Source organism: Dendropsophus ebraccatus, chromosome 15 (assembly GCF_027789765.1).
Source record: "Dendropsophus ebraccatus isolate aDenEbr1 chromosome 15, aDenEbr1.pat, whole genome shotgun sequence".
In the NCBI taxonomy this organism is placed as follows: Eukaryota; Metazoa; Chordata; class Amphibia; order Anura; family Hylidae; genus Dendropsophus; species Dendropsophus ebraccatus.
In genome coordinates, this window is record NC_091468.1 from 47,098,322 (window position 1) to 47,122,234 (window position 23,913).

At 42.5% G+C, this 23,913-nt stretch overlaps 1 protein-coding gene across 10 annotated transcripts in view; it reads right to left on the reverse strand.

Annotated features, from left to right (window-relative positions):
* Nucleotides 1–23,913, reverse strand: part of CCDC88A (coiled-coil domain containing 88A) — a 149,372-nt gene that overhangs the window by 82,021 nt on the left and 43,438 nt on the right. For all 10 annotated transcript variants that reach the window (XM_069955194.1, XM_069955193.1, XM_069955192.1 and 7 more), the window contains one exon: nucleotides 13,714–13,822. In XM_069955194.1, coding sequence (XP_069811295.1) covers nucleotides 13,714–13,822 — 109 coding nt within the window. The remainder of the gene's footprint in view (nucleotides 1–13,713; nucleotides 13,823–23,913) is intronic.

Consider the following 23,913-nt stretch of genomic DNA (forward strand, 5'->3'; position numbering starts at 1 on the left):
TTACAAATTATATAACTTTCTGAAAACAGTTGATTTAAAAGAAAAATGATTTTCACTGGACAACCCCTTTAACCCATGTAATGGGACCTTGAGGGTATGTGCACACATGCTGGCATTTCATTGAGTTAACGCAATGAAGGATGGCTGGACGGCAATGAACTGACTAATTACTGCAATAAAGTGATGCGGTAATGCAATGAAATGATCAATTTTTGCAATTAAATAATGCATGATGCATTCACAATGCTTTTTATTGTGTTACTGCATGTGTGAACACAGCCATAAACTCATACAACACTTAGGGCCCTATTCCACCGGACGATAATCGTTTGCATAATCGTTAACGATTAACGATCTCAAACGACCGCTATTGAGAAAGACCTGAAAACATTCACTCATTTCCATGGAACGATAATCGTTACTTATGATCATAATTGCGATCGTTTTTTATTCGCTATTTATTTGCTATTGCGTTCGTATCTATTGCGAACGACCAAACGATGTCTTATTCAATGCGAATGATTTGTGAACGAGCAACGATAAAACGATTTCTCGTTCGGTCGTTAATCGTTAACTGCATTTCAACCGAACGATTTTCGCTTAGATTCGAACGATTTAACGATAATCTGAACGATAATCGTCTGGTGAAATAGGGCCCTTAGTCAAAGTGATTTTCACCTGATAACCTTTATGCTAAAGATTAGTCCTATAAAATTGTAAAATGGCGGACAGACAAGGTGCGGGAGAATAATAAACCAAGTAACCTTGCCTATGCCCATGTCCCATAGCATCACTCCTGGATCCCGTAACAGCCGCCAATGTTCTTTAGCTCTTCTAGCTGCAATGTCATGTACCTGGCTGGGTCATTGCCCGCTCAGCCGGCTCTGACATTGCAGCTAGATGGGACGGGTGCATGAAAAACCCAGATTCCAGCTGGGGATGACAGTTGGCGGCCATCAACGGGACCAGGAGCGGTGCAGTGGAGGCACAAGGACAGGTAAGTTTACTTGTTTATTATTTTCTCGCGCCTGTTTGCCTTTTTTCAGTTTCATTGGATTTTGTCTTTAAATGATACAAACTAGTACTAGTAAGTGCCAAACGTGACTACTAATTCAAAAAGTTCTTGAAAATACATGGCATTGGTTAACAGATGCAACATCTTTCCTGGCCAAGTCCTGGAATGCATTGGAGTAAAAAGCAGTAAAAAAGCTTTTAAATTCAACAGACTAACATTCCTTCTATGGATAAGAAAAGCAGCTGAACAGTGTGTTTAAAGGGTTTCTCTGAGGTTTAAAAAAAAAAAACTATATATATGGTTGGCTTCTGGTCCTCTGCTTGTCACTGCTTCTTCCTTCCAGTGATAGATCCTCCCCACAGGAGCAGCCCCACTGAGCCAATCACTGACTGCAGCAATGACCCATTACAGTCAGTCACTGACTGAGCAGGAAGAACTTATTGGGACAACATATCAGCGGAAGCAGGAAGAAACAGTAACAGGTGGGAATTTTGGGCCATCAGGACTGTGGCTGCGGGGGGATCGGGGTAGGTGAGTATCGCACCCCATCCAAATACTGTATATATAAATATATATATATATATATATGTGTGTGTGTGTATATAAGTTATTTCTGCATATCCCCTCTAATGTGTTAAAAATTTTACTTACAATCTACTATAGTGTAATAGTAAGTCTTTAAAGCAAACTCTTGTTTTAAAAGTTACTATAGAATAAAAGCTTTCCAAACTGTTCAGCAATTTCCAGTAATATAGATAGGTTTGTTTATGAATTATCCATGGAGACAAAGAATAGTGTGAGCTCAAATGAACCTAACATCTGAGAATGGATTTATAGATCTTGTTCATCCAACATATGTTTTTGACTGCTTCTCTTCCTGTATGACATTCAATTTGCCCAACCCCCGTCATATCCAGGATACAGCTGGATACAGACTCCATAAACTCAATGTGCACATTTGTGTCCAAGGTTTGCATGAAGTCTGAAGATACTTTGATAAATGGGAACTACTACAAATACTAATCCTAAGGTCCGTATCACACGGGACGATTATCGTTTGAAAAATCGTTAATCGTTTTGTGTAATAGCAGGCAATAATCAAACCACCGACGAGTAATCGTTAATTGATTGCTCACAAATCGTTTGAACATCGTTCTGTGTAATAACAGGTCGTTCGGTCGCTCGCTGGTCAGGGAAGGACAAGTGCAAGAACGACCATAAATAACGATCATCGTCCTGTATATAAGGGTGAACGATTTAAAATCATTTGTCATAGCGGTCGTTTGAGATTGTTTATCGTTAACAGCCAAAAACTCGTCCCATGTAATACCACCCTCAAGAAGAATAATACTCTCTGATGCAACCTATTGAGGGTAGCATCCCTTCAAGTTAATGTTCTGCCCCTTAAAAGGAGCCCTGAAACCTGACTAGGCACATGTCAAAACTTTTTATTAGTTGGAGGCTGAGTGTTCAGGCCCCGATCGATCGGCAGAATGAGCAGGGGAGATGTTTGCTGCCTTGTGCTCTACATCTATAAGACCTACATGGCCTCATAGATTTGCAATGCGGAGTAAAAACTCCCAGCTTGTTCTTGTGATCAGTTGTGGTCTGAGCACTCAAACAAAACTTCTCATATGTCTGTATAACATGAAAAGTATTAGGAGTGCTTTTAGCATGTCTTATAAGGCCACGATTAACAGTGGTAAAGCCTCCTTGACAATAAATAAATAGATTAGGAGGAACACCAACCCCACTTCTGAAAATCAGACCACCTGAGTGGTAATATAAGCCACATATAGATTAGGTGGTCCTCTTTACCTAATATTGGAGGTCACCAACAGATCACTAAACAACCATCTATGTTCATAAGAGATGAGTGTTAAAGATTTAAGCAGCATATCCATCTTAAGGCTGGGTTCACACACAGTATATTTCAGGCAGTATTTGGTCCTCATGGCAACCAAAACCAGGAGAGGATTGAAAACACAGAAAGGCTCTGTTCACACAATGTTGTAATTAAGTGGATGGCCACCATATAATGGCAAATATTTGCTGTTATTTTAAAACAACGGCCGTTGTATTGAAATAATGGCGGTTATTTACCGTTATATGGTGGCCATCCACTCAATTTCAACATTGTGTGAACATAGCCTTTCTGTGTTTTCAATCCACTACTGGTTTTGGTTGCCATGAGGACCTGACATGAGGACCAAATACTGCCTGAAATATACTGTGTGTGAACCCAGCCTAAAGGAGAAGTCTGGCGAATATTTTTATTAAAGTATTGTATTTCCCCCTAAAAGTTATATAAACTTATTGCGGGAAATGCTTATAAAGTGCTTGATGTCACTTCCTGGATAACATGTTGATGTCACTTCCTGGATAACATGGTGATGTCACGACCCGACTCCCAGAGCTGTGCGGGCTGTGGCTGCTGGAAAGGATGATGGCAGAGGGATAGTCAGTGTCCCTCCAGTGCCCTGTGTCTCTCAGTGTCCCCCTACCATCATCCTCTCCAGCAGCCACAGCCCGCACAGCTCTGAGAGTCAGGTCGTGATATCCCCATTTTATCCAGGAAGTGACATCACCATTTTATCCAGGAAGTGACATCACCATTTTATCCAGGAAGTGAAGCCTTGATGCAGTAGTAAGTGCAGGGAAAAAGCACTTTATAAGCATTTCCCGTAATAAGTGTATATTGGGGATTTGCATAACTTTTGGGCAGAAATACAATACTTTAATAAAAATTTTCGCCGGACTTATACTTTAACATTGACTGCCAGGGGCTTAACTAGACAAAATATGCCCTAACCTCTATATCTAGGGATATAGGGCAATAAAGAGTTAAGCATTTAGTGCAAACAATTGTCACTTCCTCACTATTCTCCTGGCCCTTGTGCAGCTGTAAGTTTAGCAGTGTGATCCAACAAGATACCAGCTAACCCATACAGTCATAGATGAATAAGTGTATTCCTGTGCATAAAGGATGTGATGCTACAAGAAAATAAAACAGGCTCCGTTCTGTTCCGTGAGACTGACTAATGGAGGCTTAGTCATCAATACAGACTCTTGTGTGAGGCTCATCCAGAGAGAAGACAAAAGCAGAGGATGTCGTACGGCTGGAAAATTGCTGATTCGGATCAATTATTGAAGAGCGCCCTGCTGAGAATGGGGGCATCCGAGTCAATAAGGTTCAAATAACACATCTGATCATTCTGAAGTAATCACAGTATAATGTACAGGAGGGGAATCTATTGTCCCGTCGTCTTCTCTTACAGACGTTTTGTCAGTGGAGACTTTTATACAACTACCTGAAAGGTACAAAGGTAATGCAAGCGCTACAAACCTAATACAATCTATGGATGTCAACTCACTATATAGAGAACGTCTGTTCTTTCCACCAAGGACAGACCCACAATACTAATGTACTGGTAAGGGCAAGAAGAAAGGGGATTTTTTTTTTATACTGTAGATCTGAGAGAAAAATAATTAATTTTCTCAATTGAAAAGCATATATGTCATGACCTACTGGGGGATGGGAGTCATGGAGCACAAGCCTCAGGGGAGCCCAGTGCAACCCATGTCAATCTGCTAATCTAACCAGACATTGGTCTATTGTGTTGTTTCCTAAAACATCATACAATGTAGAAAATCATTACTAAAAGCAGTTTGCCTACGCACGAGCATCAATACAAGATGGGAAGGGTATCGGTGAAATTGTGGTGTTCGGTTAGTAGATGTGTAGGGACTGTCTAAATTAAATTTCCTAGACTTGGCGGTGTTTGCTCCTGTATACTTTTCTTCTATTGTAGCTGACCCCTATGTACTTAAATATAGAAAAATTATTAAAATACATAAGTTGTTAATTTTGTATTTTCTTCTGGTTAAAACTAAAATACCATCCTTAGTGCTAAGTAGTGATGTATCAATAGGGGCTGAAAAGATTGCTTCCTAGTGGCGGATTGAAAAGACCAAAGTCTCTAGGCTGTGCCCCAAACTCGGGCCTCCTTCCTTCTGAACTACTACCCTAACTATAGGTAATACACCATCATCTTAAAGAGTATTTCTACCTCAGCATGTTTTCTCCTGTTCACACGTACCCCCCCCCAAAAAAAAAAAACACACCTATTACATGGCTTGCACTTCCTGCTCCCCTCAGCTGCCTCTGACACTTCTGACCTCTTCAGTAACAGATGCTCAGCCGATTTCTGGCCAAGACTAGACTAGATGCCAGAAGTGTCAGAGGCGGCTAAGGGGAGCAGGGGTTAAAGGCTGCAGGACACCGGGGGGCCTGGACATATAAGTATAAACTTTTTTATTTTCTCTACAGCGTCATCAGCTGTCGGCCATGTATCACTATTACAAGATGATCGGCTCTTTGGGTCCATTTACACAAAAAAATTTTTTGACAGATTATCTGCCAAAGATTTGAAGCCAAAGCCAGGAATGGATTTGAAAAGAGGAGAAATCTCAGGCTTTCTTTTGTGATCTGATCTCTGTTTATAGTCTGTTTCTGGCTTTGGCTTCAAATCTTTTGCAGATAATCTGCCAGCTAATCTTTCTGTGTAAATGGACCCTTAGGCTCTTATTACACAGAGCGAAAATCTGCCAAATTGGCCTGATTCAGCAGATTATCACTTCATGCCCAAATTCCACAGATAAGCTACAGATAAGAAATCCTTTGGATAGCTCATCAGTATGTTTTCCTGATAAAGGGGTACTGCAGCGAAAATCAACTCCAAATTAACTGGTGTCGGAAAGTTATACAGATTTGTAAGTTACTTCTATATAAAAATATCAACTCTTCCTTTCCTGCTCTGCATAGTTCCCGACACAGACAGAGGTGGCAGCAGAGAGCACTGTGTCAGACTGGAAAGAATACACCACTTCCTGCCTAGCAGAGAGGATATGGCCTAGTAGGGATGTGGCCTGTTTTGATAATGGTGAAAGGGCACAAAGGGCAAACCAATGTCTTGCATACCAACAGAGCTTGTCTTGCACTAATGTCCACCATATTGTATTTAGGCATTAAATAACACAGGAACCAGGCAAAGGGCCCTACCATCTTGTATCCAAGTCTAGCAGTAGTAAGGTATTGGCCGGTCTATACGTCTGGTGCCCTGTGTGTTTGACAATAGTAATAAAACCCATATGCATTGTTTCCATTTAAACGTCCATTAAAAAAACCCACAAACCTAATCAATCTAAAGTATGACAACAGAAGAGGCACGGCTGTATACAGGAAGAAGATGACAAGCTCTGTAATCAGTAATGGGCGCTGATCTCTACTCCACAATGTAATCATATCCCCTCTGCTTATTTTCCCGGTATATGTGCGGTAAGCTACATGAGTCATGTCAATTACAGCTGATGGCTGATGCATAAACTACAGGACTTGGTTTTATGATTACTGATGCTTGTAAAGTGCACTCTTACATTTACCCGAATCTGACAGGACGCCGGATAAACACAAACCCTACAACATATGATTTAGTAATAGTATTTGATGAGTGGTCTTCATGCCTTTCACGCATACCGTATACGTGGTCTACTATGGGTTGTGTATGTAGTTTGTGACCTACACATGTTACTATGTTCTGTTTAGCAAGTCCTAATAACCATCAATGTCTTAGAGGGAGATGGTCCCTTCCATTAGGAAAGCCATTGCAAATAGAAACTTTAACCGTTTGGGAGTTGGACCATCCATATAATCAGGGGCAGAACTACCACTATGGCAGCCATAGCAGCTGCTGTGGGGCCCATCGCATCAGGGGGCCCATCCCTGCAATACACTGGGCCTTCTGAGCTGTCATCATACTACTAAGGGAGATGCCTACCATGGGGAACAATATGTACTGGGGGGGGGTGTAGGATACTAGGGGAGATGCCTATTTTAGGGGACACCAACTATGGGGTGGATACCAGGAGAGATCTCTACCATGGGAAACACTGGGGGAGATGCCAACCATGGGGAACGCTAGGGGAGATGTCTACCATGGGGAACGCTAGGGGAGATGTCTACCATGGGGGACACTAGGGGAGATGTCTACCATAGGGGACACTAGGGGAAATGCCTACCATGGGGGACACTAGGGGAGATGTCTACCATGGGGGAGACTAGGGGAGATGTCTACCATGGGGGATACTAGGGGAGATGTCTACCATAGGGGACACTAGGGGAAATGCCTACCATGGGGGACACTAGGGGAGATGTCTACCATAGGGGACACTAGGGGAGAAGTCTACCATGTGGGATACTAGGGGAGATGTCTACCATGGGGGACACTAGGGGGGATGTCTACCATGGGGGACACTAGGGGAGATGTCTACCATAGGGGACACTAGGGGAGATGTCTAATATGGGGGACACTAGGGGAGATGTCTACCATGGGGGGCACTGTCTACTGGGGGGGATACTAGAGGAGATGCCTAACATATGCTATATACTGGGGTCTAACAAACAGGGATATTACCTACAGTGGAATGGGGGGGGGGAAGGGGAGTCCAATCAAAAATTTGCTATGGGGCCCAGTCCCTTCTAGTTACGCTCCTGCATATACTACATGGACATCCATTGATTTGAATGGTTGCTGTGCAGTACTACGTTTTCCTTGAAGATGAAGCTTTAGTAAAAATGTACAGTCAGGAGTGGGGGTTATAAAGGCAGACCAGTTTTGTTCAGCTGGTTGCCAGGCTACGTTCAGCATAAAGCTTGTTTGCCATGTTGAGGCAGCGCTATTAAAGGGGCTTTCTAGGACTTTGACATTTATGGCCTATCCTGGACTAGGCCAATAATAATAATCTAATACATGGGATATGACTCCTGGGAGGCCTGTAATCAGCTGATTAAACTACTGCAGACCCCACACCAGTGCTGTGGCCTTTTTATTGCCTAAAGAGCACAGTGTCTTACATGTGGTAGCAGCTGTACCTGGTATTGCAGTTCATTCCATTCACTTCAATAGGATGTACTGTAGTGCCATGTAAGGCCCCCTTCACACGTCCGGAAAAACCACCCGGATTTCCTATCAGGAAATCCGGACGGATTTCTGGACCAATAGAGTTGCATTAGTCACGGACACCCTTCCGGATTTTTCCGGAAGGGTGTCCGTTCCGGAAAATAGATCCGGAAAAAATAGGACATGTAGAAGTCTATGGGAGCGCCGGAATCACGGGCACTTTCAGGAAAGTGCCTGTGATTCCGGATTGGTTGAAAGCCACCCCCGCTGAGGCACCGGGACCTTAGCGCAGCCCGCCGCAAGAACCCCCAAGCCCACACCCCACCGCTCTGCACTGCACTGTGCCCTGCACGCTGCCCGCTCTCAGACCCCCCGCAACTCACCACCATGCCGCCCGCAGCCAGCTTACACACCTCCGACTGCCGCCCCCCCCCCCCTGGACCTCTGCACTCTGAGCGGCACCCGGACCTGCCCCGATCGCCCACCCCCGGACGACCTCACTACAGGGCTGCCGACATCGCTTCCAAACCCCCAACAACCCCCCCGGACCTCACCGAATCAGACTCCTGCCAGCCCTGCCTCCGGACCACTGCACTCTGAGTGGCACCCGGACCTGACCCGATCGCCCACCTACCCACGGGCGACCTTTCTATAGGGCTGCCGACATTACTCCCCCCCCACCCCACCCCAGACCTCACCGCATTAGAATCCTGCCAGCCCCGCCCCCAGATTGGAGCAGTGCCGCCAATCTCCAAATCAGGCTCGGACAGTTGAGATCCACCCCCCCCCCACACCAGAACTAAAACTCCCACCATGTCCTACAGGTCATGATGGGAGTTGTACTTCTGCAGCCTGTGACCATCCAGTTTTCAGAAATACATCTGCCATCATGTCCTATTTTTTCTTCTCATCAGGAAATCCTGAAGATTTTTCCTGATGGTTTTCTGATGGTTTCCTGAAAGTAAAAACGGATTACTGTCAGGAAATCCTGATACTTTCCTGATGACATTTGAGGCCTCCTGATCAGGATTTCCTGACAGTAAAAACTGACACGGACGTGTGAAGGGGGCCTAAGGCCCCCTTCACAATTCCGGAATAACCACCCGGATTTCCTATCAGGAAATCCAGACGAATTTCCGGACGCATAGACTTTCATTAGTCACGGACACCATTCCGGATTTTTCCTATGTCCTATTTTTGTCCGGAATTCCGGCCCGGATGCCCCCATAGAAGTGCATCAGGAAAGTGCCCGGGATTCCGGATTGGTCAACAGGCCGCTGGCACCTGCAACCTCAGCACGTCTCCCTGCTGGGCCGCCCACTCGCACCCTGGACCTGCTGACAGGTCATGATGGGAGTTGTACTTCTGTAACCAGGATGACCACAGGCTGCAGAAGTATAACCCCCATCATGCCCTGCTGACAGGTCAACTCCCATTATGACCTGTCAGCAGGGCATGATGGGGGTTATTCTTCTGCAACCAGGATGACCACAGGCTGCAGAAGTACAACTCCCATCATGACCTGTCAGCCGGGCATGATGGGAGTTGTACTTCAGCAAGCTGTGACCATCCAGTTTGCAGAAATACATCTCCCATCATGTCCTATTTTTTCTTCTGATCAGGGAATCCTGAAGGTTTTTCCTGATGGTTTCCTTATGGTAAAAACGGATTACTGTCAGGAAATCCTGACACTTTCCTGATGACATTTGAGGTCTCCTGATCAGGATTTCCTGACAGTAAAAACTGACACGGACGTGTGGATGGGGCCTAAGGCAGCTAGTAAAAGTACAGAGTTGTGCCCAGCAAGGCCCCATTTCACACGTCTTTTTGTTCTATTCGCATTTGAAGACCCGCAAACAAAGACAGAATAAGGACCCATTCATGTCTTTGGCTCTATACACACACACCTGTATTATGGGTCGTGTTGGGGTCGTGATCCATGCCGCAAAAAAAAAAAAAAAGTGAAAACCATTGTGTGGCCTGTAGTTATGCCACTATTCTCAACAATAAATAGGTCCATGCTAATGTTGACGGCTATGGATGTATATGTACTGTAAGTAACAGGGAGGTTTCAGTTTCTACCCCGTCACTCAGCTGATCACTGAGGTGCTAAGAATTTGTAGCAGCTAAATCCAAGAAGAAGAAAAAGTATGTCATATAAATAAGGGTGGCACATCCCAGATAATAAATGACTGTATCTCTCACAAATGAATACAATAATTCTTTATTGATGTATCAAAAACTACAAGTGCAAGACAAACATCTAAAAACATTTAAAAACAGAGAAAGGTTCTATTGGACTGGGCAAAATAACCTCAGTGCCAGGACACCCCGACTGGTACAAGTGTAATCCCCCTCCCATGAAAACAGATGATATACAAAGGAAAAACAATAAGTAAAATAACCAATAAGAAAAAATATGAGGAATATGACTGTGGCTGTAGCTCAATTTATATCTGAGATGGACACAAAGACCAAAATAACTCAAGGAAATAGAAAAAAATGCACATAATAAAGCATAAGAGCAGATATCACCATAGGAGGGAGCCCATGTCGGGGACTGGAAACCACTGGAGCCCATGTCGGGGTTTCCAGTCCCCGACATGGGCTCCCTCCTATGGTGATATCTGCTCTTATGCTTTATTATGTGCATTTTTTTCTATTTCCTTGAGTTATTTTGGTCTTTGTGTCCATCTCAGATATAGATTGAGCTACAGCCACAGTCATATTCCTCATATTTTTTCTTATTGGTTATTTTACTTATTGTTTTTCCTTTGTATATCATCTGTTTTCATGGGAGGGGGATTACACTTGTACCAGTCGGGGTGTCCTGGCACTGAGGTTATTTTGCCCAGTCCAATAGAACCTTTCTCTGTTTTTAAATGTTTTTAGATGTTTGTCTTGCACTTGTAGTTTTTGATACATCAATAAAGAATTATTGTATTCATTTGTGAGAGATACAGTCATTTATTATCTGGGATGTGCCACCCTTATTTATATGACATACTTTTTCTTCTTCTTGAATTTTGTTGCTTCTTTTATGTCATTTTGGGGTTAAGCACCCCCTGATTTGTACCTTACTTTTTGATTTGATTTGAGTAGTAGTGCCCTGTCGTCTCCCTTGTAAAGAATTTGTAGCAGGACTACAAAGCAATGCTTTACTTACAGCTGCGAACAAGTGTAAGTATAATGAAAGTACATCTTTGGAAGTACATGGATTTCTGCATTGATTACTAAATAAGTGATCTAATTGTAAGTCATTATTATATTCAAATACATACAAGTGAATGCACCACCCCGACTGATCAAAACTTTTGACATACGTATCTCTGCAACATATCAAAAGTTTTTTCTAATGACAGGTACTCTTTAAATATCAATTTGACCAAATTTTTTTTTTAATATTATAAATTTTTATTTAAATTTCAAAAACATACAAAACCTCAAATTACAAAAATTTGACCACATTTTAGTGGCCATCAATCTGACAATCCAGGTAGCTTTAAAGAGTTCTTTTCATTTTTTTTTTTATAACTCTGATGGTTTATGCTTCTTAAACAGTTTTTTTTTGTAATTTTTTTTTTAATTATTTTAATCTTGAACAGTTCTGCAAAGGACATATGGATCCAAATATAAAACTGAAAATTCAAAATTGAGCAGCAGAAATGATGAGTATACCATAGACACCTACTTGCCATATAACCCTGTATATAAGGCTATGTATATATAGAATAGAGGACAACATCCTGCATCAATATCTATAAATCATACAGGGCCAGACAGAAATTCAGCTCTGGTATTTCATAGCACACAGGCCCACTTGCTGTGGGGCGCCCACCCATAAATCCGGGACAGGTGTCCTGGATCCCTGGGATGGCCCTGAAGCACTGGACAGTCCAACACAGGGCTTCCAAAGGCCAATTCCGTCTTCCTCCTGGCCCATTGACTCCTTACCCTTACAGCAGAGGGATGGAGTCACTGGGTCAGGAGGAATACGGGACTGGTCCTCTGAGGGTACCAGCCTATCTGGCATTTGCCAGAAATGCCAGATGACCAGTCCAGCCCTGATCATACATATGAACTATTCGAAGAAATATATCATTTTTTTAAAACATTTATCATTTTTTGCCAGAAACATGAGCGTGTTTTTATTTTATTCTGGTAAATGACATATAGTTTGATGACTTACTTTAAAGGTGTTGTTTGTTCAAAGCCTATAGACGTAATAGAGGGGGTACAGCATTGCTCTATTGGGCTCTGTGTAATACTGCTTTATCCCTCTGGTCACTACTGCTTTTACAGTAATTTATATCCAATTTATACAAGCCTAAAACTGGTGGAACAAACCCAACCCAAAACAAAGGCCTCAGAAGCAAAACAGATTTAGACTTGAAAGGAAAAATATATTAAATTACCAGTAATATCCGTTCCTGAGCTGTAGACTATAGAGCGGAGAGATTGGATAGGGATGTAATGTAATATATTTTACTATACCCTGTAGCAGACCGGTGTCCAGATTCCCTCACTTTCCAACACTTATTATATCGACATGCTTTTGCCATGTAACAATACTGAAAACACATTGCTTTGTTTGCAAAGAACATGTGGTCACTCTGTTAGCCACAAAATTATTATTATTATTTTTTTTTTTTTGGTGGGGGTCAAATAAAGTTTATTTTTGCCTTTTGTTCAAAGGTATACTAATTATATATATACACCGTATATATGTACTCAATTACAACCAATTTAAAGTGGAAAAAAAAAGAAAAACATTTTTTAATGAACTGGTGACAGAAATGTAAAGGGAAGTTAAAAAAATATCTAATCTGCTATTATGTCCCCTTAGCGCACAGGGCGCTAAAGATAAAGGCAAGTTTCTTCCCTTCATTTTGATGCCTTTTCATGCAGTTTGTAGTTAACTCCCTATGCTAAAGAGACTGGTGCATTGGGGGTGGAACTAAAACCCTCACTGCACTGATCCACCCCCCCCTAGCTGGCCCGCACCCAGTGCACCAAACTGCCTCATTAGCATAGGGATTTAACTACAAACTGGTAAGAAATGTAAAAAACTTATCTTTCTATCACCACTTCATAGAAACATTTTTTCCCCTGGAGTATCGCTTTAATGCGCCCATAATAAAAATTGTTGCCTACAGCTCCTATGCAAAGCTATGTGTTTCCATAGAGACAAGAGAAAACAAAAACTGTAAAATCTGATCCTGCAAACTCTCTTTGATCTGTCTTCTACAAATGACCACGTATTTTGCTGGAAGATCAGGCGTACAGTACAGTCAGTAATTTTCTCCTCAAGGTGGCATTTGTTTATTCAGACTCCAGGCAAACAAACATTTAAATTTCAAATGAAATTTTTCCCTTAAGGCTTTCCGAGATGCCGACTGGATGTTATTTATAGTGTCTTGCAGAATTTTTCTTCAATCAAAATAAACAACAACGTGGTCTTACATGGGAAATTAAAGGGTCTATCTAATCACAACACCACCTTTCCAGGTACCCTATTAGGGCAGATGAACAGCATAGTCAGTAGACAGAGAGCTGATAAGTTCTTGCTTTGGTGGACCTGGTCCATCCCGATCGCCAGGGGTTCAAAGCTGGACCCGTTCTGGCTTTAATCTGAAAAGCAATTGTCAGGATGAGACAATCACTTGTGTGACACAAGGAGGACAATGACAAGCACGGCTGCCAATAGAACAAAGTATTGTAAGGAAGAAGAAAATGTACCTGATAGTAAGACTTGATTTGTTTCACCAGGACAGACAGGTTTTGTATCCTGAGGGAGGCATCGTTATTGATCTTTTTGTAAATTTTTTGATTATCTGCTTTGGGGTTTCTGGAAAAAAAAACAAAAAAAAACAATGTGTTAAAAAAAATTTTGTATGTACATTGACTACATAACAGCCACATATTGGAGTAAAGGTCTGTTAGCATTACGTTTCGCCTACATGTCTACTAGCTATGAATAGTATAATGTTTATAACATTGATAATTCAAGCATAAAAAACTTAAAAGGGGGTTATCCAGAGCTACGAAAACATGGCCGCTTTCTTCCAGAGACAGGCGGTCTCCAGTTTGGGTGCAGGTTTTGTAACTTGGTTCCATTGAAGCGAACCACACCTGAACTGGAGACAAGAGTCGTATTGTCTCTTGAAGAAAGCGGCCATGTTTTTGTAGCACTGGATAACCACTTTAACGCCACTGATGACTTTCAAATACTATGAAGGTAATATCAAGGTATATCAAAAAAGTCTACTAGCAGTCAACATTGCCACATACAGAATGAATACTATGAATACAAGACATTCATCAATCCTCTCCAATACCTTCCCTCCCCCCAATTACCTTTGTAGAAATCTCCAGAATCACACACCAACCTACCCACTAGAGACACCAATAAAGCAGAAGGGAATAATCCGGTTGGGGAGTGTCATTACAATTTTATTGTCTATGTTATACTATTAACTTTAAGTTATACTAATACTGTATGACCAGCGTAAAGGCAATGTAAAATCTTATTTTTGGCCACCTAGAAGCTATGTTAGCAGTTAAATGGGGTCAAACTGCTGATATGTTCCCTTTAAAAATAAATTAAAGGTTATAAGACTCTTATTCTCTATTATAGTCTATAAGCCTGTCATTTTGGTCTCATGATTGTTTCCTCTCATCGTCTCCAAGGCTTCTGTATGAATGGAATCTACCGCAGGATCCTATTTAGACTAATAAATATCTTCATCCTTTTATGAAAAACACACTTCTATAACTTATATAGCTTATATAATTCAGAAGTGTAGACAATGTAGACTATATAGCTTATATAATGCAGAAGTGTAGACAATGTAGACTATATAGCTTATATAATGCAGAAGTGTAGACAATGTAGACTATATAGCTTATATAATTCAGAAGTGTAGACAATGACCAAAATGGTTCCACATTACACTAATACTGAAACAGGAAAGGTGATCAGACACATGATATTGTTTCCATGTATAGGGTGAGGGGGCTGAGTTTGCAGAATGAAGACCTTAAATACCATAAAATTACCAGGTTACCAAGTAAATTGTTTCAAACCGAATAGTCCTACATGTCTATAGGATCCTACAGTGATGGGAGTTCAGGTTAAACCATAACGGTTGGCCCAATGGTTGGTCCAACTCACCCATCCTAATGCGCCTCCCATGCACTGCTCCTGTTCACATTAGCCAGTTGTCATCTTCAGCTGGAAACCAGGTACCCCAGCTAAAACATAACAGCCTGACTGAGTGACCGCTCAGCAAGTCAATGACTAGGGCTATGTACTGCCCCAGTCACTCAGTCGGAAACGCGAGTTGCAGCAAGCAGAGCTGCAAGTCACTGGTTGATGTGAATGGGATCTGGGAGCGGCACGGGATCTGGGAGCGGCACGGGATCTGGGAGCGGCACGGGGAGGGGTGAGTTCAGTTATTTTTTATTTTCTTGCCCCCACCAGCCTGCCTGCAGTTTGTATTTAGCACTTAGTATTAGCACTTAGTATTAGCAGCTAAAGGGTTCCACAAGCATTAGAATTTTGTAGATCACGTAGATCTGTCGCAGCAAAAATCTCATAAGTCACATGCAGATTTTGCAGATCCACAATAGATCTCACTCCAAAACACAGAAAATGGTGAAATAAATGTTATATCCACAACATACTGGACTTGCTGCAGACAAAGGGAGAAATAATTTTTTTCTCTCCAGGCCAGGATGGTTGACAGTAATTACTTCAAAAGGTTTTATCATTTTTTTTTTTTACTTACTAAAGTTGCACTAGGCACCAACCCATGGGTGCCTAATGGCACATAAAGCCCTAGGTTTGGGCCAAACATTTCATCGGCTCCTAATCTCCCCCCATATACGCACATTTAGCTTGGCCAAGTATGCATGTGTTTTTATAATCTGGAGTGTGGAGGAAGTTGCCCCCCACTGACTTTCTTATCTTCTATGAGAATAAAAGGATCAGGCATGGAAATCCAACATTCCCGATCCTTCTATGCCTTGCCATCATCTATAACAGAGGGTTGGGGGCCTCCTTTACATATAAGAGTGTTTGCCAATCATGTAAAAATCAGCTCAGCTGATATATCTATTGTGTATTGGGGTCTTTGAATACATAACATTTTTCTATGTTATTCAAAGGTAAAATTATAAAATGGAAACAATACAAGACATTTATTTCTGTAACAATTGTGGGATGGTCGCCCATACTCATACTTCACTTTAAAGCTCATAATAGAAAGTGAATTATTCAATAAAAAATAGACAAAGGAAATATTTCTGAATATTCCCCTATAAGGTTTGTTACATTTTCAAAAACATAAGAACAACCAATAATGCAAACTAAGCGACATCCACTAATACTAGTTTATTTGGCCTGTTCAAAGGACAGGATCCTGCCAGCAGCAAAATACAGAGATCCTCGGTCTTTAATATGTAATTAAAAGCTCGTAGCCACAAAGAGCCTTTATTGTGGAAGAAGGTAGGCCGGATCTGGCTGTGTTCTGTCAGCATGAGGCATTGTCTCGCAGTGTGGTGGTCGCCTGACAGCGACAAATCAAAGGGACAACAAGGTACCAGCATTACTAAGGCGGAGCAAGACACAAAGACAGAGCAAGCCAAATTGGCAAGGCACATCAAAGGGAGGTTAGATCCATTAATACTTTCAATGTGAGACAAGCATGCGGACGTATGGAGCGAGAATTATGGCAAAATAAAACTCCAAATAAAATAACTGTGTAAAATATAAATGATGAGACTCTGTCTCTTAAAGGAGAAATCTGGTGATTTCTAAAAGCTGGTAGCCTGCAGAGGGAGGGGGGAACTTACCTCTCCCCGTGCCCATGGTGAGCGGCTGTGGGACCCCCACCGGAAGTCAGTTGTGATGTTGTTAAGACTCAGGGGGGGAAAATACCTGTCCCATCTGATGGAATGGCCACTCAGCCAATCAGTAACTGGAGTGGCATCCTGTCCCAGTCACTGACTGGCTGAGCAGCCAGTCCATCAGCTGGATCGTGACATGGACACCCTGGAGCCCGGTGGTGGTCCCACGGCAGCTCCCACCGCCCACTGCGGGCATGGGGGGAGGTAAGTTGTTACTTTTGTTACTTATAATCAAATTTTCACTTTCGCTTTTAGGAATCGCCAGCTTCTCTTTTAAAGGTGATTGGTGCCGGTTTCCTGCCATCACTGGGTACACTTATTCCTGCGGCCCATTCAATCCATGATTTTCAAATGCACAGAGGCGATTTGTACCAAACAACAATGCATTAAATGGAACACATAAAAGAGCTAATCACTCGAAGAATAAGTGTTTGCTCATTCATTGGCTAATTAATAGTAGTTTTACATGGGCCAAGTCGACAACGACTGTTTCTAGGAACGCTCAGCTGCCTAATGATCGGCCTGTGTGTAACAGGGTCCTAAGGGTCCATCATCATCTGATGACTTTTGCCATCAATGTCGGTAGTTGTGGTTAGCACTGTGTGTGACTAGTTGGATCGAGGTGGCCATGCAGATGACTATCTGAGGTTCATTTGCATATGACGTGTGTGTTTCTGGGGGTTTAATGCCAAGAATCAGGCTGACAGGTTCACTTTAACAAATCTTGAACAAGCCCTGTATGTATACGGGCAGATGATGTAAAAATAGTATAGCCAGAAGGTTGGGCAGCATCCAAAGGACAAAACAAATATCTGTGCGGTACAAGTCTTCCTAAGGGGAGCCATCCATTGGCATCTATAAAAAGTAGGAGGTAAACAGCACTCTGGTCTCCATGCTAAATGTTTGTAGGTTTTATTCCAGTCATGTCATAAACTTTTAGCATCAAGTCTTGTGTGCTATTTACCAGCCTGTGAAGGTCTCCATACACTTTACAATGTAGAGGGAACCCGGGAACTGGATGGAACACAGTGACAGACAGTGTGTGCCGTAGAACTAGGCCCTGCTAGGCTAGGCTAGAAACAACTGGGCAAAGGCCCATATGCTGGGCAAGTCGAACACAAAATGAGACAAGACAGAAAAACACAATAAAAAATAGTCAAGCAGACCGAAGATAGCAGAAGAGTACAAAAACAGAGGTAAGGAGGACAAACCTATCCAATCTAATCCAATCCAAAACACCAGCTCAGGCTACAAGAAAATATCGCAAGCAATGTCTTATGACATGCCAAAGTCCTGGTCCAGGGCATGTTTGGACCGGCCTTCTGACCTCCGGATCCCATAGAAAACAGACCGACAAGGAAGGGAGATAAGTGGAGAAGGCAACTGTCCATCACTGCTCAGTCTAAACCCTCTGCAGCCCGGCTAAGGGCCCTATTACACCAAAAGATGTCAGATTATCTGACAGATTTTTTTCAGCCAAAGCCAGAAACAGACTATAAACAGAGAACAGGTCATAATGGCCTGTGATTGGCTGAGCGGTCTGTCAGCTGACAGGCCACTCTGAAGCTGCAGCGCACGGGACCCAGGGAGAAGTACAGAGGAAGAGGAGCCCGGCCGTGCGCCGCTATTACACATAGCGGTGCGTGGTTGGCACCTGACAATTATAGGTCAGAACCTATATCAACGATCAGCCGATGACAACGATCATCGGCTGATCGTTGTCTTTATTACACAGAACGATAATTGTCCAAATCGGGCCGATTCGGCCGATTATCGTTCCGTGTAATAGTACCCTTAGGGCCCTAAGACAGAGTTTAGACTGGTAAACAACATGCACACTGGATCATGCCCACAGTCTTGGCCATACTTCACAGGCAGAAGACTGCCCTGAAGTGTGAACAGGTGGTACATTCGCATTAAAGCGACTCTGTACCGACAATCTGACCCCCCAAACCATTTGTACCTTCGGATAGCTGCTTTTAATCCAAGATCTGTCCTGGGGTCCATTCGGCAGGGGATGCAGTTATTGTCATAAAAACAACATTTAATCCTACAGTGCTGTGTCTATCGGCTGGGGCTTACATTTGTATATGCATTAGGCTGGCACCACCTCTCTGTCCTTCCTCCCCACCATTAGGAATGCTCCAGGAATATTTACTGCTGTTTGAGCTTTGTGTATTAACGATCCAGCCCATGTTCATTATACACACACAGGTGGGGAATAGGAAGCAATCTGCCTGGAGCATTCCTAATGATGTAGAGGGTGGGGAGGAAGGACAGAGAGGGTGTGCCAGCCTAATGCATATACAAATGTAAGCCCCGGCCGTTAGACACAGCGCTGCCGGATTAAAGGTTGTTTTTTATATGAAAATAACTGGATCACCTGCCGAACTGACCCCTGGACAGATCTTGGATTTAAAGCAGCTATCTGAAGGTACAAGTGGTTTAGGGGGTCAGATTGTGGGTACGGAGTCACTTTAACAGAAACTGTCCGAAAATGTTGTATATAGTTGCATAAACTGCAATGATGTTCTATGGAAAGAATGTTCAGATCCCATGAAAACATCTGTATATGTTCTCTCCATCAGCACAATCGTTCTAAAAATGAAAAAATGATTGGAATGCTCATCTAATTGGAGGTAAATCTTTGGTTCTATGATCGGCCTTAGATTCCCTTTTAGTTCCTTTGATCACAGCCACGTTTTCAGAAGCCAGCTGTCATACAAGGACTCTCAAAGGAATTATATGGAGGGGGGGATGTAAAAACACATTTTACATTTCTTATAAAATTCTTGTAATGACTAAACACATCTTTCAGAGTTTGTAATTACAAAATTGGTCATGCGATCAACTGGTCAGGAACATAAAGTATCAATCGACCTCAATGGCAAAACATTAAAAGATCGACACCAACTAAATGATAAAACCTTAATTGTGGTCATAAATTCCAGTTTTCAAAGTATTTTTCAGAAAGCAGAAGTTTCTGCTCCAGAGCTGCTCTTCACCATAACTGGGAATAAACAGTTGCACCTGTATTCAGCTATTTTGGATCAGACTCCAAAGCTCTCTCCATCCTGTCAGTCTTGGGTTTGTAAGCCAGGGTTCACATAACTTATCCATACCTTGGAGGCACAAATCATGGTCAGAATCTGAAATACGGCTGGCGACGTACTTGTGCTCAGGCTCGCACAGGCCTCATTCAATTTAATGACCCTAATGTAGTCAGCTAGGGACTATATTGCCATCATTTTCCAAGCACATATGCGCCCATTAAGACTGAACCCCAACTCATTTACTGAAAAATTACACAAATGTACTCACTAGCTGACTGTGTTGGGGTCATTGACCAGACTGGGGCCCTTGACTTGCCAAGTACAGATCCACCACCAGCCTGTTCTGGCAGTCAAGGACTGAAAAACAATTGCTATAAATAGAAATATTGGGGGGAAAAAAATGAATTCAAATTTTCTAGAAAGTAATGGTCCCTTGCTCTAAATTTGCCTTTAGAACTTACTTTTGTATGAATGCATGTGCACTATGGGCCACAAAGCAGATCGTTTGGTGTTATTAGAGTTATGATATAGACCATGAGGAGGGTGCTTTGGGTTGAGCATCTATTTGATCATTCATTGTATGGAAGGAAACTACTATAATAGTACTGGCAGAACTCCCATTGTGGTCTAAAACAAAATACAAAACAGATGTCTTTCTTCTGCAATAAAGGATATGGGAAGTTACACATCTATTCATGGAAATAAAACATAATATGCTTTTACAATATAAGATTGTTGTTCAGCTGTATTGCATTTAGTATCTGTGTGACATGGTGTATGGCTATACACAAGTGCATGCTTTCTCCTAGTGCTGCAGAATCTGTAGGCGCTATACAAATAAATTAATAATAATAATAATATTATTATTTTCACCATTTGCACATTTCCATATAAGATACTCCTCAAGGCGTACCTGTACCTGCACACTTCTTATGAAATCAGGCAGGTCTTTGACTGCTGCCTGATTCTGGTACCATGGTACCTTTCACTTATCCATCTGTGCTTCCATAATGTAGAATAATGCTTTTAATGTTGAATGAAAAGAGTCAAAAGAGACTTTCCCAAGCAGGGACAGGCATGGGCATTTTTACACTAAAGATTAAAAGCATTTTCCACATCATAGAAGCACATGTGTGGTCACTTGCTAGATGTTGAGGTTTGAGATGTGGTATACACTGTGTTGGTGTGGGGTGAAGAATCACAGAGTCTCTTGATTATAAATATTCTTTTTACTTTGGAAAGTACTTGTGTGCAGATAATACGATAATACAACAGATAATACAACTTTCCCTTGACAGCGTACGTTTCTCTTGAGAAAGCACTTGATAATACACTTGATAATACACTCGGTAGTACACTTGATAATACAGCAGCCAGATCTGTAATAGGAATGCAGTCTTCACACCACCTAATGCCCACCAGTGTCGGGTGACCCATCCTATGACAGTGACACAGACCTCGTTATCTGGGATGAGCAGAATGCCGAGGATTTCCTCCGGACAACTGCACTGCGAGATAGAGTTTCTAGGTTCTTAGCAACTTTGCTCTATCCGAAACAGTTCCTAGCTTACTGTTGTCTGTGGATACTGTCCTGCACTGTGACTCTTCTAGTCCACGGCGTGGGTTGAGGTGATCTCTGACCTGTCCTCTCCTGTAATGGCTTAAAACGGTTATCCAGCGCTACAAAAACATGGCCACTTTTCCCCCCTACTGTTGTCTCCAGTTCTGGTGCAGTTTGCAATTAAGCTCCATTTGCTTCAATAGAACGGAGTTCCAAAACCCCACCCAAACTGGAGACAACAGTAAGGGGAAAGTGGCCATGTTTTTGTAGCGCTGGATAACCCCTTCAACACTGCACAGTGTTGCGTAGAGTAAGCTAAGGAAAAACATCTGTGTCTTGTCTTGCTTCCTACTCATACAGGAACCTGACTAAGACTGAACTTCTGAGAGTGGGGGGACCTGGCACAGGGCCAGGGCCCAGAGAGGACCACTGTATAGAGCTTTCTAGCTTGCGTCCTTCCTCTACAACATCCAACACAAAAGACTCATACACTTCCTCTACCCATGTGACTTCCTTCACCAGCGTATTTAGGTGAGTGGGTGAAGAGTGCATTCGAAGAAGTAGAGAGATGATAGGATAGAAGAAGAAAAGATTCCCATAGGTTCACAGATCATGTGACACACAAACAATAACCCTTTACATACTTTAGCCTTGCAGCATCTAAGTACATATACCTAATACAGTGACATCTAGTGGACAAACTTTATCACTACCTTCATCACCACTTGTGTACAATAAGTACAGACTTTTAAGATGGGTGTAGGGTGTAACCAATAGCAACACCCGTGGTGGGACACCACATGTGGATATATGAAAGGTACCATGTGTCTCCTTGTCCTAACAGTGTCTGCAGTTTAAACCATGAATTGTAGCTGATCAATTTATTTTAAGTATTGGGTGTATCTGATATCACAACTCATCTCATTCGGTTCAAAACCAGTCATGCAATTAAACTGACTGTAACAGATGGTCTAGGCAGGAGGAGAAGGATCCATGAATCACTGAGAAGTGCTAACATACCCTCTCCAAGGAGCGGAGTCTAAGGAGTCCCTGGTTCTTTTAACCAGAGCCCACCACACAGCAGGATGGGCTTTGCTGTGGGAAACTCCCAAGTTGCTACCCTTAGAGAAGGTCCCCAGTGATCACCGATTGAAAAGAATGAAGTAGTACTGGAGCCCAGGACTAGATAAACCACAAGTGCCGAAAAACTTCAGTACCCTGTGAGATGACGTTGATCAGACCAAAGCACAGCAGAGAACCTGGCTGGAACAAGATCTATACAGGAAGAATGTTGCTAGGAAGCACGGTAAATGGCAGAAAGCACAGACCCCAACACCAACAACTGAGCACAGAGGTCTGGAGGTGATGATTATAAATACTATCAGGTGATCATCCTGGAATTTACTAGAACTTGTGTGCTGAGCCTTTAAATACAGGTGAACAGGCGTATGCCTGCCACTAGAAGGAGCCCAACCACACAGGAAGCCTGCTCAGCACAGATGAGAAGATGCCGGAAGACAAGTACACTAAGGGCCCTATTACATGGTGGTCCTGGCTAGTGATTGGCTGCCATCTTAGACAGGCCGCTCTGAAGCTGCAGCGCGTGGGACCACCGGGAACATGGACAGGTGATGTAAACTGTTTTGGCCAAAGGCTGCACGGACATCGCTAACAATGTCCATGCAGTCATTTCTAAACTATTATCAGGCCGTGTAATAGGCCCTATAAACGAGCGCCGTTTAACCCGTGCTGTTACACTGACCAAGAAGACAAAGCCCTTTAAAATAATAAAACTGGCGAATTTGAGACCTGTTTAGAATAAAAACACATGCATGCTTTTAAAGGGTGAACAGTCACTTTAGGTCAATTGAAGAAAATAAATTACATAAGACATCTTGAATTTATAACCAAAGACGTCTTGAATTTATAATTTGAGCGGAAAGACAACAATGGCTACAAAACATTAAGAAAAGAAAAAACTGTGCTTGGCTTCCAGATGAATCTGCACCACGGCTCGCTTACCATCCAGAGGTTCACAAAATGAACGCCAAGAACAGCATTGCTGTGTAGACAAGATACGCTTGATGGGAAGGAAATGAATGCCAATATGCTGCTCAGACTTGCCGTCTAAGAGCTGAGCAGATGGCAGACTGACACTGGGCCATCCTCCTAGGAAATTTTTTGCCAAATACAGAAGACTAGTGAGATAATGAAAGAGATTACAGACCTTGTTGTGTAGTGAAGCATGAGCTTGTATGAACCGATAACCACGGTGCTGTATAATCAGCCATAGACGTGTATTGTACTGTACGCAGCATCCATCTATCATTAGCGCCATACCTTGCCACGTGTGAAGGAGCCATTATCTTGTGTTGAAGGAATACTAATAAATGCTAATAAAAGGGGATTTTACTA